The 16,019-nt window shown below is 42.4% G+C and overlaps 1 protein-coding gene across 7 annotated transcripts in view; it reads left to right on the forward strand.

The window, feature by feature from the left end:
• EPS15 (epidermal growth factor receptor pathway substrate 15) overlaps positions 1 to 14,520 on the forward strand; it is a 158,655-nt gene extending 144,135 nt beyond the window's left edge. For 5 of the 7 annotated variants that reach the window (XM_040360496.1, XM_040360498.1, XM_040360494.1 and 2 more), the window contains 3 exons: positions 678 to 840; positions 4,869 to 5,020; positions 14,318 to 14,520. In XM_040360496.1, coding sequence (XP_040216430.1) covers positions 678 to 840; positions 4,869 to 5,020; positions 14,318 to 14,464 — 462 coding nt within the window. In that variant the 3' untranslated portion in view covers positions 14,465 to 14,520. The remainder of the gene's footprint in view (positions 1 to 677; positions 841 to 4,868; positions 5,021 to 14,317) is intronic. The other 2 variants (XM_040360495.1, XM_040360500.1) reach the window with 1 other exon arrangement.
• The last annotated feature ends 1,499 nt before the right edge of the window (positions 14,521 to 16,019 follow it).

Genomic DNA, 16,019 nt, shown 5'->3' on the forward strand with positions numbered 1-16,019 from the left:
CTAGTGAAAGAAAAGTCCATAAATCTATCCGATCGTTTGTAGACGCTATAACTTTTGCGCAAACCAATCAGTATGAGCTTATTGGGATTTTTTACCAAACATATGTAGTTTTATTGGATGTGTTTTATAGCAGAAAGTAAAATATTTTTTTTCATAATTTGTCTCCCTTTTTTTTTTTGTTTATATCGCAAAAAATAAAACCCGCAGATGTGATCAAATACCACCAAAAGAAAGCTCTATTTGTGGGGGAAAAAGAATGCCAATTTTGTTTGGGTACAGTCCACGACCACACAATTGTCAGTTAAAACGACGCAGTGCAGTATCGCAAAAAATGGCCTGGTCATGAAGGGGGTAAAACGTTTCGGAGCTGAATAGGTTAAAGACCACTGAAATTTCTATGTGAATGCTGACCACCTGTAGTCTGTATTTGCATAGGATTGGCATAACCCTGGTATGACCATGTTCAATCCTGGCAACTGGTTTCCCAGGCACAAAACACTGCATTGCGGGAGGCAGGGAGGAGTTTGCACGCCTGCTCCAAAACTTAAGTCCTTTTTTTCCCCCCAGGTTACTAGATTAGGGATTTTCATTTTTTTTTCTATCTCCTTCATAGCATATTGTTTCTCTCAGATTATTTGTGCACTTTAACCATGTTATGAACCTTTTTTGTTTTTAAGCAGAACGATGACTCAGACTTTGGGGATGGCACCTTACCCTTTAAAGAAAAAGAGACACTAAACAACAAGAGCACTTTTGAATCAGAATCTCTACAGACAGAGACCCCTCCTGCACTGCCACCGAAGACTGGAACTCCCACTCGGCCATGCCCTCCTCCTCCAGGTACATGACCCACACCCTACACATGACTGCCAGCACTGTTCTAATAGGCACTTAGGCAGGTGACCACTCTGATATTGTGCTTGGCTTGGTCCAATTTCAAACAGAGCCTCAGCTCTCATGCACATTGCTGGATCGTGAATGGGCTCAGGTAAGTATAATGCTGTGTACACACGATCGGATTTCCGATGGAATATTTCGTCGGAATTCCGATGAAGCAGACTTATCAGTCTTGCCTACACAGGATCAGACTAAATTCCGTCTGTCCAAAACGCGGTGACGTAAAACACTAAGATGAGCCGAAAAAAAATGAAGTTCAATGCTTCCAATCATGCGTCGACTTGATTCTCAGCATGCGTGTATTTTTCTCCGATGGAGTTCCACACATACGTTCAGAATTTCCTATCATTTTTTTTTTTCCATCGGAAAAATTAAATACATGTTCTATTTTTTTACACAGATGGAAAAAGTCAGATATGGGCCCCCACACGATCATTTTTTCCAATGAAAAAAGTCCATCGGCGGGGGGGGGGGGGGGGGTCTTACACAAAAGTTATTTTTTTCTTAATGCAAAGACTGCAATTGAGTTAAAAAAAAACTTTTAGAACCACTTTCGGTCTGCAAAAGATCTTTCAATATCCTTTTATGGTCAGCATTTCATATATACTGTATTTATTGGCGTATAACACTCACTTTTTTACCCTGAAAATAGAGGGTAAACTGTGCCTGCGTGTTATACGCAGGGGGCTGTGGAAAGTTTTTTTCATGAAACTTCCCTCTTAAAGTTAGGGTGCGTGTTATACGCCGATAAATACGGTACACACATAGTTAGCATCAGAAGTAGACGGTGGCCTGGTCTGATGCATCTTTTTTTCTTTTACATCATGTGGATGGCCGGGTGTGTGTGCGTCACTTACCTAGGGAAGAGATGGCACCAGGATGCACTATGGTAAGAAGGCAAGTCGGTAGAGGCAGTGTGATGCTTTGGGCAATGTTCTGCTGGGAAACCTTGGATTCTGCTATTCATGTGGATGTTACTTGACATGTACCACCTACCTAAACATTGTTGGTGACCAAGTACAACTCTTCATGAAAATGGCATTCCCTGATGGCAGTGAACTCTTTCAGCAGGATAATGCGGGTTGAAGGAAAGAAAAGTGCTGAATTCCCCCATCAGCACAATCAGTGTTAATGGGGGAATCCCTCTAGAGGCGCTATTGTGTTCTGCACCTGCAGAATACAATGGTTTTCTGTTGGCGGCTATAGCCACCGACAGTGATCTGGTGAAAAAAGCACCAAAAGACTGGTTGTACTGAAGTCAATCAATAAATCTACTTCAGTACAACCAGCCTGCCCATAGATGCATCGAAATTTGTCTGGTTCATGCTGAACTAACTACATTTTGATCTGTCTGTGGTCAGCTTAACCACTTGCCGACCTCCTCATGTACATATACGTCAGCAGAATGGCACAGACAGGCACATGTACGTACCTGTACGTCCTCTGCTTGACGTGGGTTGGGGGTCCGATCGGGACCCCCCCCCCCGGTACATGCGGCGGTCGGGTTCCCTCGGGGAGCGATCCGGGACGACGGCGCGGCTATTCGTTTATAGCCGCCCCGTCGCGATCGCTCCCCGGAGCTGAAGAACGGGGAGAGCCGTATGTAAACACGGCTTCCCCGTGCTTCACTGTGGCGGCGCATCGATCGAGTGATCCCTTTTTATTAGGGAGACTCGATCGATGATGTCAGACCTACAGCCACACCCCCCTACAGTTGTAAACACACACTAGGTGAACCCTAAATGTTACAGCGCCCCCTGTGGTTAACTCCCAAACTGCAACTGTCATTTTCACAATAAACAATGCAATTTAAATGCATTTTTTGCTGTGAAAATGACAATGGTCCCAAAAATGTGTCAAAATTGTCCGAAGTGTTCGCCATAATGTCGCAGTCACGAAAAAAATCGCTGATCACCGCCATTAGTAGTAAAAAAAATAAAAATAAATAAAAATGCAATAAAACTATCCCCTATTTTGTAAACGCTATAAATTTTGCGCAAACCAACCGATAAACGATTATTGCGATTTTTATTTACCAAAAATAGGTAGAAGAATATGTATCGGCATAAACTGAGGAAAAAAAAAATTATATGTGTTTTTGGGGGATATTTATTATAGCAAAAAGTAAAAAATATTGCATTTTTTTCAAAATTGTCGCTCTATTTTTGTTTATAGCGCAAAAACTAAAAACCGCAGATGTGATCAAATACCACCAAAAGAAAGCTCTATTTGTGGGGAAAAAAGGACGCCAATTTTGTTTGGGAGCCACGTCGCACAACCGCGCAATTGTCTGTTAAAGCGACGCAGTCCCGAACTGTAAAAACACCTTGGGTCTTTAGGCAGCATATTGGTCCGGTCCTTAAGTGGTTAAAGTTGCCCAATAATTACTTTGTTTTCGGGGTGTTCGTTGTGTAGGCTTGATGGAAGAGGAGAGCCTTTATGGATCTTTTTCTTGCAAAGCTTATTTTATCTAAAGTTACCTTAACCACTTCCCGCCCGGCCTATGGCCGATTTACGTCCGGGAAGTGGTTATGAAATCCTGACAGGACGTTCTAGAACGTCCTGCAGGATTTCATGCCGCGTGCGCCCGTGGGGGCGCGCATCGCGGCGATCGGTGATGCGGGGTGTCAGTCTGACACCCTGCATCTCCGATCTCGGTAAAGAGCCTCCGGCGGAGACTCTTTACCACGTGATCAGCCGTGTCCAACCACGGCTGATCACGATGTAAACAGGAAGAGCCGCCGATGGCTCTTCCTCACTCGCGTCTGACAGACGCGAGTAGAGGATAGCCGATCGGCGGCTCTCTTGACAGGGGGGGTTAGCGCTGATTGTTTATCAGCGCAGCCCCCCCTCGGATCGCCACACTGGACCACCAGGGATGCCCACCCTGGAGCACCAGGGTGGCCAAAAAATAAAAAAAGCAAAAAAAATAAAAAAAAAGTCTAAAAAAAAAATAAAAAATAAAACCTAAAGAAAAAAGATGCCAGTCAGTGCCCACAAATGGGCACTGACTGGCAACAATCAGTGCTGCCACCCCAGTGTCCATCAGCGCCACCCCAGTGTCCATCAGCGCCACCCCAGTGTCCATCAGCGCCACCCCAGTGTCCATCAGTGCCACCCCACAGTGCCCACCTAGCAGTGCCCATCTGTGCCACCCATGAGTGCCCATCTGTGCCGCCCATGAGTGCCCATCTGTGCCGCCTATGAGTGCCCAGTGCCGCCTATGAGTGCCCATCAGTGCCGCCTATGTGTGCCCATCAGTGCCGCCTATGTGTGCCCATCAGTGCCGCCTATGTGTGCCCATCAGTGCCGCCTATGTGTGCCCATCAGTGTCGCATACCAGCGCCGCCAATCAGTGCCACCTCATCTGTGCCCGTCAGTACTACCTCATCGATGTCCATCAGTGCCATCTCATCGGTGCCCATTAGTGCCGCCATATCAGTGCCCGTAATTGAAAGAGAAAACTTATTTACAAAAAAATTAACAGAAAAAAATAAAAACGTAATTTTTTTTCCAAATTTTCAGCCTTTTTTTAGTTGTTGCGCAAAAAAAAAAAATCGCAGAGGTGATCAAATACCACCAAAAGAAAGCTCTATTTGTGGGGAAAAAAGGACGCCAATTTTGTTTGGGTACAGTGTAGCATGACCGCGCAATTGCCATTCAAAGTGCGACAGTGCTGAAAGCTGAAAATTGGCTTGGGCGGGAAGCTGCGTAAGTACCTGGTATGGAAGTGGTTAAGAGACATTTAGACAACACTGCCACCTGTAGGTTTATGTCCTGTATTACAATCTATGCATTTTATTCCTAATTTATGTATTTTAAGTCATAGTTGTTCCCTCGCAGTGTTTTTTGTTATGCATCTTAGAAACATTTAGTATTTGTCCAGGTGTTAGACATTTATATTTTTCGTTTAAGACTTGGTTACCAATAAACTGTAATGTTAAGAATTTGTGTGGTGTTCCTGTTTTCAGGCCAGCGTCCTCCCTCAAGGCCAGAGGACTTGTTCAAGCATGGAGATCCCTTTCAGCAGTTCAATCTCAGCTTCCCCAAACAGGTGGAATCTGACCCGTTCACTGCCTGCAAAGTGGGAGACGATTCCAACAGCCTCAGTAGCTTTAACACTGTAAGTACAAGCTGAGCCAAGAGGCAGGCATGACCCTCTCATCCCGAAAACCGCCCAGTGAGGGGCGGCATTATGTGGCTCCTCTGTATTATAAATCCTTTGCTGTTTTTATTGTGCTTTTTTGACACTACTTGTACCGTTCTTTTAACTGATTTGAAGTAAAATATGATGTCAATTATGTCTTTTTGTTGATGATTTCTTCTTTTTTTCATATCTTTTAATGAGTGATGATAAACCTTTTACTAAATAGCAATGCTCCAGGCGACCTATCTTGTATGTCACTTTGTGCTGCACCATATTTACTATGCTCCAAACACGCTATGGCAATCTTTGCTAAAATCACATGTAAACTTTTTTGGTACTTTTGATCTTCTTTTATCACGTAAAACTGAATTCCAGGCTGACTGAGAAATACACACATGAAGTACATATATGGCATCTATAGTATATATTACCTGCCAATTGGGTTTTCTTTTTGTCCATCCTGTCCTGAGATTTAAATCACTCTTCCACACAGCGTGAAGACCTGATTTTTCTTTGCTGAACTTGCATAACACTTACAAGTCTTGTTCCTCTCCCACCCTCTGACTTGGGAGGTGAAGCAGGAGACTTCTCTTCCTATAAGCTTGCTCCTTGTTAGCTCACGAGCACTGTAGTACAACTGGTTTGCGACTTGTGCTGTGCTTCCATTGCAAGTATGAGCTCTGCTGCACATGGACTGCAAGAGACTAAGCCCCCATTCACATCTAGGCGTTTTTACGCCTGTAGTGCTACGCCGCTGCCGCCAGAGTCATGAAAACACATGTCCCTCTATGGAGATGGTTCACATCTCCACGCTGAACGCCGGACGCCTGCCGCCTGAAAAAAGGTCCCGGACCTTTTTTTCAGGTGGCTTTCGGCGTTCGGCTAGGAGATGGGAACCATCTCCATAGAGGGGGTCAATCTGGGGCACATCTAGACGGACAATACTGGCGTTTTGTCGCCGCAAATCACGGTACAAAACGCCGCTATTTGTACCGCGATTTGCGGCGACAAAACGCCGCAAATTTGTCTGCCTAGGTGTGAATGGAGCCTAATACCCAATCAAATTCAGGGGCTTACACTGTTTGCATTTAACAAATAATAATGTAATATTGAACACCGTTATACAAACTTTTTTCTGCCTGGAATTCCGCTGTAATCAAGAACTAAAGTGGATGTAAACCCGATTCATGAAATGTGAGCTGGGCACATATATCTGCAGTATATTGTTATCTCTCTTCGATGAGCCAAGTCCCATAGCTCTCTCCTGAACTGTTCCTATGTTATCAGCCTGACAACTCCTGACAAATTCTCAGACTTTTTAGACAAAAGCAGCCTGAATCTTCAGTCTGGGGAGGTTGCTAAAATTAGCAGGGAGCTGGCCCTATTGCAAAACACATCTGAGTGTCTCTGCCTATGATGAGAGGGGGTGTGTGCCTTTCCTCCAATCTGCAATGTTTGCTATCTTGGCTGTATGCCCAGACATCACACTCTGGGGGTTATTTACGAAACGCAAATCCACTTTGCACTACAAGTGCACTTTTAAAGTGAAGTCACTTTAGATCTGAGGGGGACATGCAAGGAAAATAAAAAACAGCATTTTAGCTTGCATATGATTAAATCAGCAGAGCTTCCCCTCATTTCAGATCTTCCCCTCATTTCAGATCTTCCCCTCAAATCTACAGTGACTGCACTTCCAAGTGCACTTGTAGTGCAAAGTGGATTTGCCTTTCATAAATAACCCCCTCTGTGTCAAACAATCTCCTAACACTATCTGAACTTTCTAAACAGTATATAAATGTGAAGACCGCAGATATACATGTAAAACTTATATGGGGAGATTTGGTTCACCCCGGTGTATCATCTGAGGCTGTTCACTTCACTGAGTGTATGGAGGGTTCACATCCACTTTAAGATGTTAAAGGAACATTTGACAATCTTTTTTTTTTTTTTTTTTTCCTTTCCTTTTCCTTTTCAAAATATTGGGGGTACTCCATTCCCAAGCTTTGCTGGCTCAAAACAAATTTAATCAGGTCTGCCACCACAGTGTCTCAGAAGTGTGGGATAGGATAGTCATGTATTGCTAAACAGGCTGTTCTGATTTTTGATTGGATCAGTCTTTTTCTGTGTATGTGCAAAAATGAACACGCAATACCGATCTTAAGTTTATTCTGTGGTGATACAACTCGACACCGTGCAGAACGCCACCGTTCTCCAATCATACTCTGCAAACACTGGCTGTATCTATAGACACACATAGCATGGCCTCGGCCCTGCCCCATCCCCTCCAAGCTTTTTGCTCACTGGATTTGATTGGCAGCAGCAGGAGGCAATGGCTCCTGCGAGAAGAGAGAGAGGGGAGACACGTGGCTGCTGACGGGCACAGCACTGAGATCAGGCTTGGGTAAAAGTTTTAGGTAGGGCTGGGGGAGATGCATTAAAGCTAAAAAAAACTTTTTGCCCTTTGAGCCACTTTAAAGCTGTGATATAGGTTCCCAGAATGCAGTGTGTTCTTTGATTGGAGGGACAGACCTTTCATTTGTCCACCTGTCGTCCAGTCACAGAACGCTTTGAATTTTGGAAGTCTATAGTACAGGTATTCTAAATAGAGCATGGGGTGGAAAGGGTGGGCATACATGGCCCTTTTGATGAGTGTCTGTCACAGGCACAGCCGCTGATATCAACTCCTGCGGCATCAGAATGTCACTGCTCAGCGGCAGAGGTTGGACGATTTCTGTTGTAAGGGCCAGTTCACACCAGGATCACATGGATAATCTGGTGCAATGCATCTGGTAGTGCGTTTTGACAGCCCATTCATTTGAATAGACTGCAAAATGGACTGTATCATGGAAAAAGCAGTGCTTGTGATTTGTGAAATATGATTTGTTGCACGCAAAGCCACTGCAGTTGCGATCTGTGTTTGGGGTACCGTTACCAATACAGTAGCACCCACATACAGATCACAAGGACAGCGCCTTTCCCTCACTGCGTTCTGGTGTGAGCCATCCTATAAAACAGCCACCAGCACATTGGGACACACTTCATTGCTGGTAAGTAGCGTCCTTGGTGCTGTTTAAAGTTTGTCAGGCCAAAAAATGACTTTATTTTCTAATTGAGTAGCACGGGAAAGGATTAGAACTATTGATGGGCCCTTATTGATATCTGGGACAGAGAGATTTAGGCCTCTTTTATTATGGTTGAGCATCTGCTTTTTTGGAAATAAGTTCAGGCAATTGTTTTGCGTATATGAACATTTGCGCACAATACGTTCCTAGGAAAAAATCATCAAAATTTGTGCGCATGAACGTGTACCAAATACTGACCGGGAACACAGTTGTTTCTATTTATTTTGTTTACTTAAAAATATGCAGCGCTTGTTTACACGCCTGTGTGTACAGGCACACTGTAAACAATGGGCTGCATTTTAGATCAGTAAAAAAACACACTGCTGAGCTTTTTCAAGCTGCGGTGTGCAAGAGGCCTAACTCTCACTTCCAGCCCAGCTGGCTGCAGGAAGTGGTGGAAAATCTGCAGCAGGTACATAGATCTAAAAATCTGATTACTGCTCATAAGAGCAAAACAATTTTTATTCCTGTGTTGCTATTGGAGAGGATACATCTTTTTAACAGAGCCCTGCATAGAAATAAAACTTCTGACAGGGTTTCCAATCCTTCCCTACTGGACACTTTCACCCCCTGCTGCCCAGGCCAATTTTCAGCTTTCAGCACTGTAGCACTTTGAATGACAATTGAGCGGTCATGCAACACTGTACCCATATGACATTTTTGTAAAAAAAAAATCACACAAATAGAGCTATTTTTTGGTGGTATTTAATCACTACTGGGGTTTTTATGTTTTGCAAAATTATTGAAAAAACAAACATTTTCGAGAAAAAAGCTTGTTATACAATTTTGCAAATAAATATTTCTTCATAAATTTAGGCCAAATTGTATACTGCTACATTTCTTTGTTGAAAATAACCCAAATCAGTGTATATTATTTAGTGTGTAGGAAAGTTATAGAGTCCACAAACTATGGTATATACTTAAAAATAAATCAATCCTGATGTCCTGATGGCCGCTCTCATTTCTTGAGGCCCCGAAGTTGCCAGGACAGTACAGATATCACTCAAATGACCTATTTTTGGGAAGTAGACAGTCCAAGGTATTTAGTAAGAGGCATGGCGAGTTTTTCGAAGTGGTAATTTTTTGTCACAATGTTTTGGAAAATTTAAAAATTAAATGTTGTGTTTTTTTTTTTACATACTGTCACCAGTACAGTACAGCGTCACCATACAACTGGTGTGCCGGTAATCAGGGACACTGTTAACAGTATGTCAAAAAAAATATATATATAATATACATTTATTAAAAAAAAAATTCAATTTATTTTTACACAGTGACCAGAGGAATACAGTGTTTTTTATTTTTGTTTTACACACTGATTGCTTATAACTGTGTATTTTACAGTTATAAGCAACCATTTTTTTGATGTGATTGACCACACCAAAAATCCCAGGTTATAGATGGGCTGTGATTGACCCGATCTACCATGCGATGGCTGTGACCAATCACGGAGCTCATCACAATAGTACACAATGAACGGCATGTTCACCTGTCATGTGATCTGCAAGGAAAAAGTATTTTATGATGGAAGACCCTTTTGCGTTACCAACACCCCTGGTTAAGCTAGGAAAGAGGAGAGGTTCCCCCAGGGTGGGGCTTTAACGGTAACAATGATAAAAAAGTATGAGGTATAGTAAAATTTATTATGAAAGAATACAAAGCAAAAATTATGATAAGCAACACATTATTGTAAAAACAAGGTAAGTCACTAAGTGGTGCGTATGTCCGCAGGGATGAGTTCAGGCCCTACATGTGATCTGCTGTAGTTGATCACAGCGATCACATGGTACTGGCAGCGGGCCAGTTCAGTGATCTGTCATCGGTCGTGTCCAGTACACATGACGGGTGACAGATCGGACAGATTTTGGAAGGACTTCATATTGCATCCTCTCAGAAAAACAGGGCTCCAGCCCAACTGTCATTTACAATAGGCTGGGTGGGAAGGAACTAAAGCTTACAGTATGTCAACCCAAAACAGGTTTTCTTAACAGATTCTATCCCAAAGAAATAACATTTTAGTTTTAAGTTATGATTATATAAAAACCTAAATTCATTTCATGAAGTGCAATATTTTTTTTTTTTTTTATAAATAACTTCTGCGGACCACATAAAACATACGTGCAGCAGCAAGGAGGGTGAGCTTTAACGCCCATAAGCCACACCAATATGTCCATAGTGACCACGGTGCTCTCCCAGCACAGTGACCCAACGGTCAGACAACTCACGGTTTGATTGTGATTGAGAGCAGGCAGGGGTGGGCTTCCTGGTCATGTTACGACTATGACAGCCAATCACAATGCTCATGTGACTGTGAAGTGTAATCTGCACCCTGACGTAAAGACCCTGCTTGGACTTGACTGGTTCAAATTATGACACCTTTTTTTGTTTTGTTTTATTTTATTTTTATTTTTTATAAAACTTCATTTAAACTGTAAAGCATAGTAGTTGGGTGGATCAAAGGTCCACCTGTGTGTAGGGAAACAATTCAGCTGGAGCACTTACGCAGCACTTACGTGGTGGCTGCTAAGAGACAATGCCAGTAATAGGAGCCACTGTGTTGGTAGGAATTAAAAATTGTAATAAAGATACTGTGCTGTATTAAAGAGAGAAAACATAGATGGTCATAAAAGCTTTACATGTGGCATTATGATGATAGTTTTTAGCATGTGAGTTTATTGCCACTATACCTGTCTAAAAGCTGGTAGTCCAAAACGACTTCCAGGATAGGGATCACTAGTAAATGTACATACCATTTTTAAAATGTAAATGTTTTTTTCTTATGGCTAATGAAGGTTCCACGCAGCTGATGACTTGTTATAACAACATTTGTAAAGCAGGCCATACACGGTCGAATTTCAAACAAATTTCCTTTTCAAAATCAGAAAGTTCGTTTTTTTTTTGTGATCCGATGATGCCACCATTGTTTTTCGAAATTCCGCCGACATAACCTTCATGTTGCTACAGAAAATAATTTTTGTGGCTGGGAATGTTCTTTCCTTGCACATGCGCATTTTTTTTTCTGTTACATTTCTCGCACGATTCTCCTATCATTGATCAGAAAATAGTTTGTTTTTCAAAAAAATTCCAACATGTCGGATTCCTCCAATTTGATTGCCGCACGAAAATCGGATGTTGCTGCAGCCCACTAACGGTGCAAAATTCGTACGAAAATTCTTTGATACGATTTCCGAAAGAAAATCCTTTCGAAATTCGAACCGTGTATGGCCGGCTTTAGAAGCTGTTTTCACTGGTGTACCTGAATTGTCTCTAATATCCAAACATTGTCGGGATTAATTTCCTGTTACAGGTCCACACTGTTTGTTCTGTAAAACGGCGGCTTTGAAACATAGAGAAGATGCAAGTAAAAGGCATTTGCTTAATATATTTATGGTGTTTTTTGTTTGTTTTTTTATAATGGCGTTAAAGAAGTCTTTGAAGGAATTAGTAATGATGTATGCTAGTTGGGGTAGGACTGCTTTCTCTAGATTTTTCACACCAAAGGTAACCCTAAAATAGCGCTTATGGTATGTTTTTTCAATATCAATAATTTATACATATAATAATAATAAATTAATATGTCTTGCCCAAGTATGGTGGTTCTCTTTTAACACTAATGCCCCAAATTTAAAACGATCAGATATGATCACAAAATACATTTAAAAAAAATCATAAAATTAAAATCTGTGATCTGTGGAGTGTAGTGCCTTTTTACAGGGCTCAGTGAAAAAACTGCCAACCTTACAGACATCTAAAAAGATCATTGTGGCATGCCACTGACTCCACCAAGTGATGTTGGCCACAGAATGTAAACCATGGGAGGTCAGTCTTCCACAGCTCTAACAACTTTTAGAGAAGTGGTTCTCAACCTGGGGATCGGACCCCCTTGGGAGTCGAATTACGATTTGCCAGTGGTCACCGAATCCCAGGCTGTTCCTGAAGCGCATGCCGCTCTCCCAGCCTTTTCAGGACCGCTCAGCAGGGCAGTTCCTGGAGCCCGCGGCCGCCCACTCAGCCTATTCGGAGCTGCCCACTTCACAGCATTAAAGGGGGGGGCGGAGACTACAGATTAGCTGACTGGTCAGGAATGTGAAGTGGGAGGGGCTGAAGGAGACCCTATCCTGATTTCTGCATAGGGGTCACTGCTGCGAGACATCACAAAGCCAGAGACACAGTAACACTGCCTGTGATTATATTTGCCATTAAAAGTCCTCACTACAGTTCTCAGATTAGCAGATGACCTTGATCAAGAACACCTAATTTGGCTGATCAGAACTCCCCTCAGCACTGCTATTTGTCACATCCCCCCCCCCCCCAACAAGGAGTAAGAGAAGGAATAAAAATAGAGAATACATGAAAGGGAGAGGAAAAGAGGGGAAGTAACAAAGACAAAGGGAGAGAATAAGAGACAGAACAAGAAAGTTCGCTAGAGAGAGGGATGGGAGAAAAAAGAAATTAGGGTAGAGAGAGAAAAAAAGGGAAAGGAAGGAGAACAAGAGAGCGGTGCGGTACATCCTAAAATGCGGAGTGGAAGGGACTCGGGGAGCATTAAATGTCCATGGGTTAGGGGCGCAAATTACTTGCCCTGCCTTGGGTACCGACAACCCAAGCTACAATTTTTTTTTTACTGTTAGAGGTCCCCACAACCTGGGAAATTTTGTCAAGGGGTCGCGGCACTAGTAAGGTTGAGAAACACTGTTTTAGAGGAAGCCTAGTTGGGAATGACTTTATAGACCAGTATTTATAGACCTTTTTTTCTTTGGAAAATGTAAATGGCTTGGCATTCCTGTTTTAGCAGATGAGCACTTTCTGAGGGACTGACCAGGAACAATGAAGCAATTTAGCTGTTCTGACTTTGTAATCTGTTTGCTTGTCCCAGGTCAATGTGTCAGAAAATATATAGAGGCCATAGAGAAGCCAGAGACTGACCTGCAACTGGTATTCTTGGAAAGACGTCACAAATGGAAGACGTTATATATCTTAGTACAAGATTTCTTTAAAAAATAAAACAAAGGAGCTGCCATTAATGACCTTCTTCTACAAATACCTGGGCACTGAATTTTTTGTTGTTTTCAGTTATTGATATGAACCAGGCGTGTATTATGAAAAGTCAAATTTAAGTTACGGTAACTCCTTTTCGTGGTTGGCACAGGTCAAGGGAAGTTATTGGGTGAGATTGACAGCCAGGAACATTTTCGTAAGCATAGGTCTTGATTAGCCTACAATATATACTCAGTACGGGTTTCCTGAATTCCAAGTATGGCTTTTTTTTACATAGTTACATTGGTCCAGACTGGACCAATGTATCTATGCATCTATGATACCTGTGGGCTCCCTCTAGAAGCTGGAAATCCCTGCAATAGGCACATCTGCTGCAGCTATTTCCAATAGCTTCCAGGTCTCCTCCCAAGCTCTGCTGCATTATGAGAATCAGGCGCTCGGCCGCTGGGCACATGCACCATTCAGGGAATACTTAATATTTTCTCAATGAATGCAAAGCATTCTGTGATTGGAGGAGGTGACATCATGCTCTTCACCTTGTCCACACGGAGAATGCTGATGCTGAGCAGCCAATCTCCTGTGTTCATAATGCAGCAGTGTAGCCACTTGGCACGGGAGCCAGAAGCAGGTGGAGATTACTGGAGCAGCGGTGCCTACTACAGTGATTTCCAGCTTCTAGTGGACTCTCACAGGTATGGGATATGCTATTTACATTACTCCAAGCAACACCAATGTAACTATGGCGGAAAGGGTAACCGCTCAGATGAAACCAAAGAGCCTTCTCACTGAATCCAAACCATGGGTGCCGGCAATGCAATGATGATGCAAAAATATAGAGGAAAACTTGGACAGCCGCACTGTATGGCTGTCCAATTTTTTCTCTATATTTTTGCACCAATGTAACTATGTAAATAATGACGGAATGTTTCCTCAAGCCTCATTTTTTTTTAGAGCAGCATATAAAATGCAAGAAACCACAACTGCAAGGTGTAACTTTTTTTTTTTTTTTTAACTTGTGTTAAATTTACATATAGGGCGCATGGTGCTCCTGAAAGAAAACCATTTTCTGCTGTTAGGTGGATGTTTCCTCAATTCTCTGTTTCATGTTTTTGTGACTTGCTTAGCCAGTGCATGTCTTTCTTGAAATCTGCAGTACCAGTCTGAGGACGATATGATCGAATGGGCGAAGAGGGAAAGCCAGCGGGAGGAACAAGAGAGGATGCAGAGACTAAAGCAGCAGGAGCAGGAAGACCTGGAGCTCGCCATTGCGCTTAGCAAGTCTGAGATCTCCGAAGCGTGAAACATACTGGCTGCCGGGTGTACAATAAAACTGTGTAGTTCCTAGGAATATTTAAATAGTTTTTCATTCTTTACCCATGAAGTATTTAAACATCTATTCAACTCTTGCTTGGCTAGGGGCATCTCTAGCAGTGAACAGGTAATGTTATCTGTGTGTGTTTTTAAACTTGGCTGAGCAGTGATACTATGTATTTCTGTATACTAGTCTGTGACCTTTGCCCTTGCTTTCAGAGTGTCTCCTCCCAGTTTCAGACAGAATTTATTAAATGGGGCTTTCTGTTTCCTTTTGCATAAATGTATAATCCACCCACCCCATGCAGATTTATTATATCCATATATCACCACAAACATATTTTCTCTGGGACCACAAGCCATAAATCTGTTTTTCTTTTCCCAGCATCTCCAACTGCTAGAAAAACATTTTATTGTTGCATCACACTTAAGCCTCATACACACAATCCAATTGCCGAAAATTTACTAGCATGTCATCCAACATTTGTTGGCAGAAAGTTGGACAATTGTAAAAAGGAGCGTACTAACGTTCAGATTTTAGGACAACAGTCTTTTAACAGACAATCCCCTGCCAGCAATCGAATTGTGTGTACGAGGCTTAAGATGCAATAAAGCTTTGAAAGGTTCCATCAAATGGGGATCGTTTTAATGAGAACCTGTCGCAGACAAAATCCATGTATGTATCCATAAGGTGCCTATTCACATGCAGATCATCTCCAAAAACAAACCCAAATCTAATGCTTTTAAATATTCACATTTGAGTGTTCAGGATCCTGCTCAAGGCCTGAAGCTCAGAAAGGTAAATAAGCTACTTTTGACGCAGAACGAGTTGTTTTTGGCCCTATTAACTTCAAGTGTGTGTGAAAATGCGAAAAATTGTACAATCTGTGCATTTTTCAGACGCTCCCATAACAAGTCTATGAGGCCACAAAGGCACAATTCTCCTGTATGGCACTTTGTTGTTAGTGCAAATAAAGCCTAAAAAAATTCTCCTAACATACGCTATGCTCAAGTGTAAATGGGGGATAATAGGCCACCTGTATCTTAGGAAGGCCAGAGCTGTTACGGAGTGGGCTATTATCCATTGGATGTCCTGTTACAAGTGAGGGCAGCCATAGAATAGTACACAGTCCAGTCGTGTGCTCACCAATGTGCCCCGATCACTTTAGTGATCCAAAACCAAAATCGTCTGCATCATCCCTTAAGTCAAGTGAAATCAATTTTTCTTAGCACTATACTAAAAGCAGTAGAAAGTCTTTGATTCATGTGGGTCTTGTTAGTAGTTGTACAGAACGCGCTGACCCCTTGTGCCAGTTTTAGACAGTAAGTGCCATTCTTCCTCTCTGGCATGATAATCACTCCAGGACTGCTGAAATTATTTTAAAACACCACTCCCTGGAGCTAAAATGCAATCCAGGAGTTGGCTAATGGTAGCTTGCACCTAAGGCCTCTCATACATGTACTTTGCTTTGTGACAGATTCCATCTAAATTAATTCTTTCATAAGGAAACTAAACACATCCCCACACTATAACCTTGCACCAT

The sequence above is a fragment of the Rana temporaria genome, chromosome 7 (genome assembly GCF_905171775.1).
Source record: "Rana temporaria chromosome 7, aRanTem1.1, whole genome shotgun sequence".
Classification (NCBI taxonomy): Eukaryota; Metazoa; Chordata; class Amphibia; order Anura; family Ranidae; genus Rana; species Rana temporaria.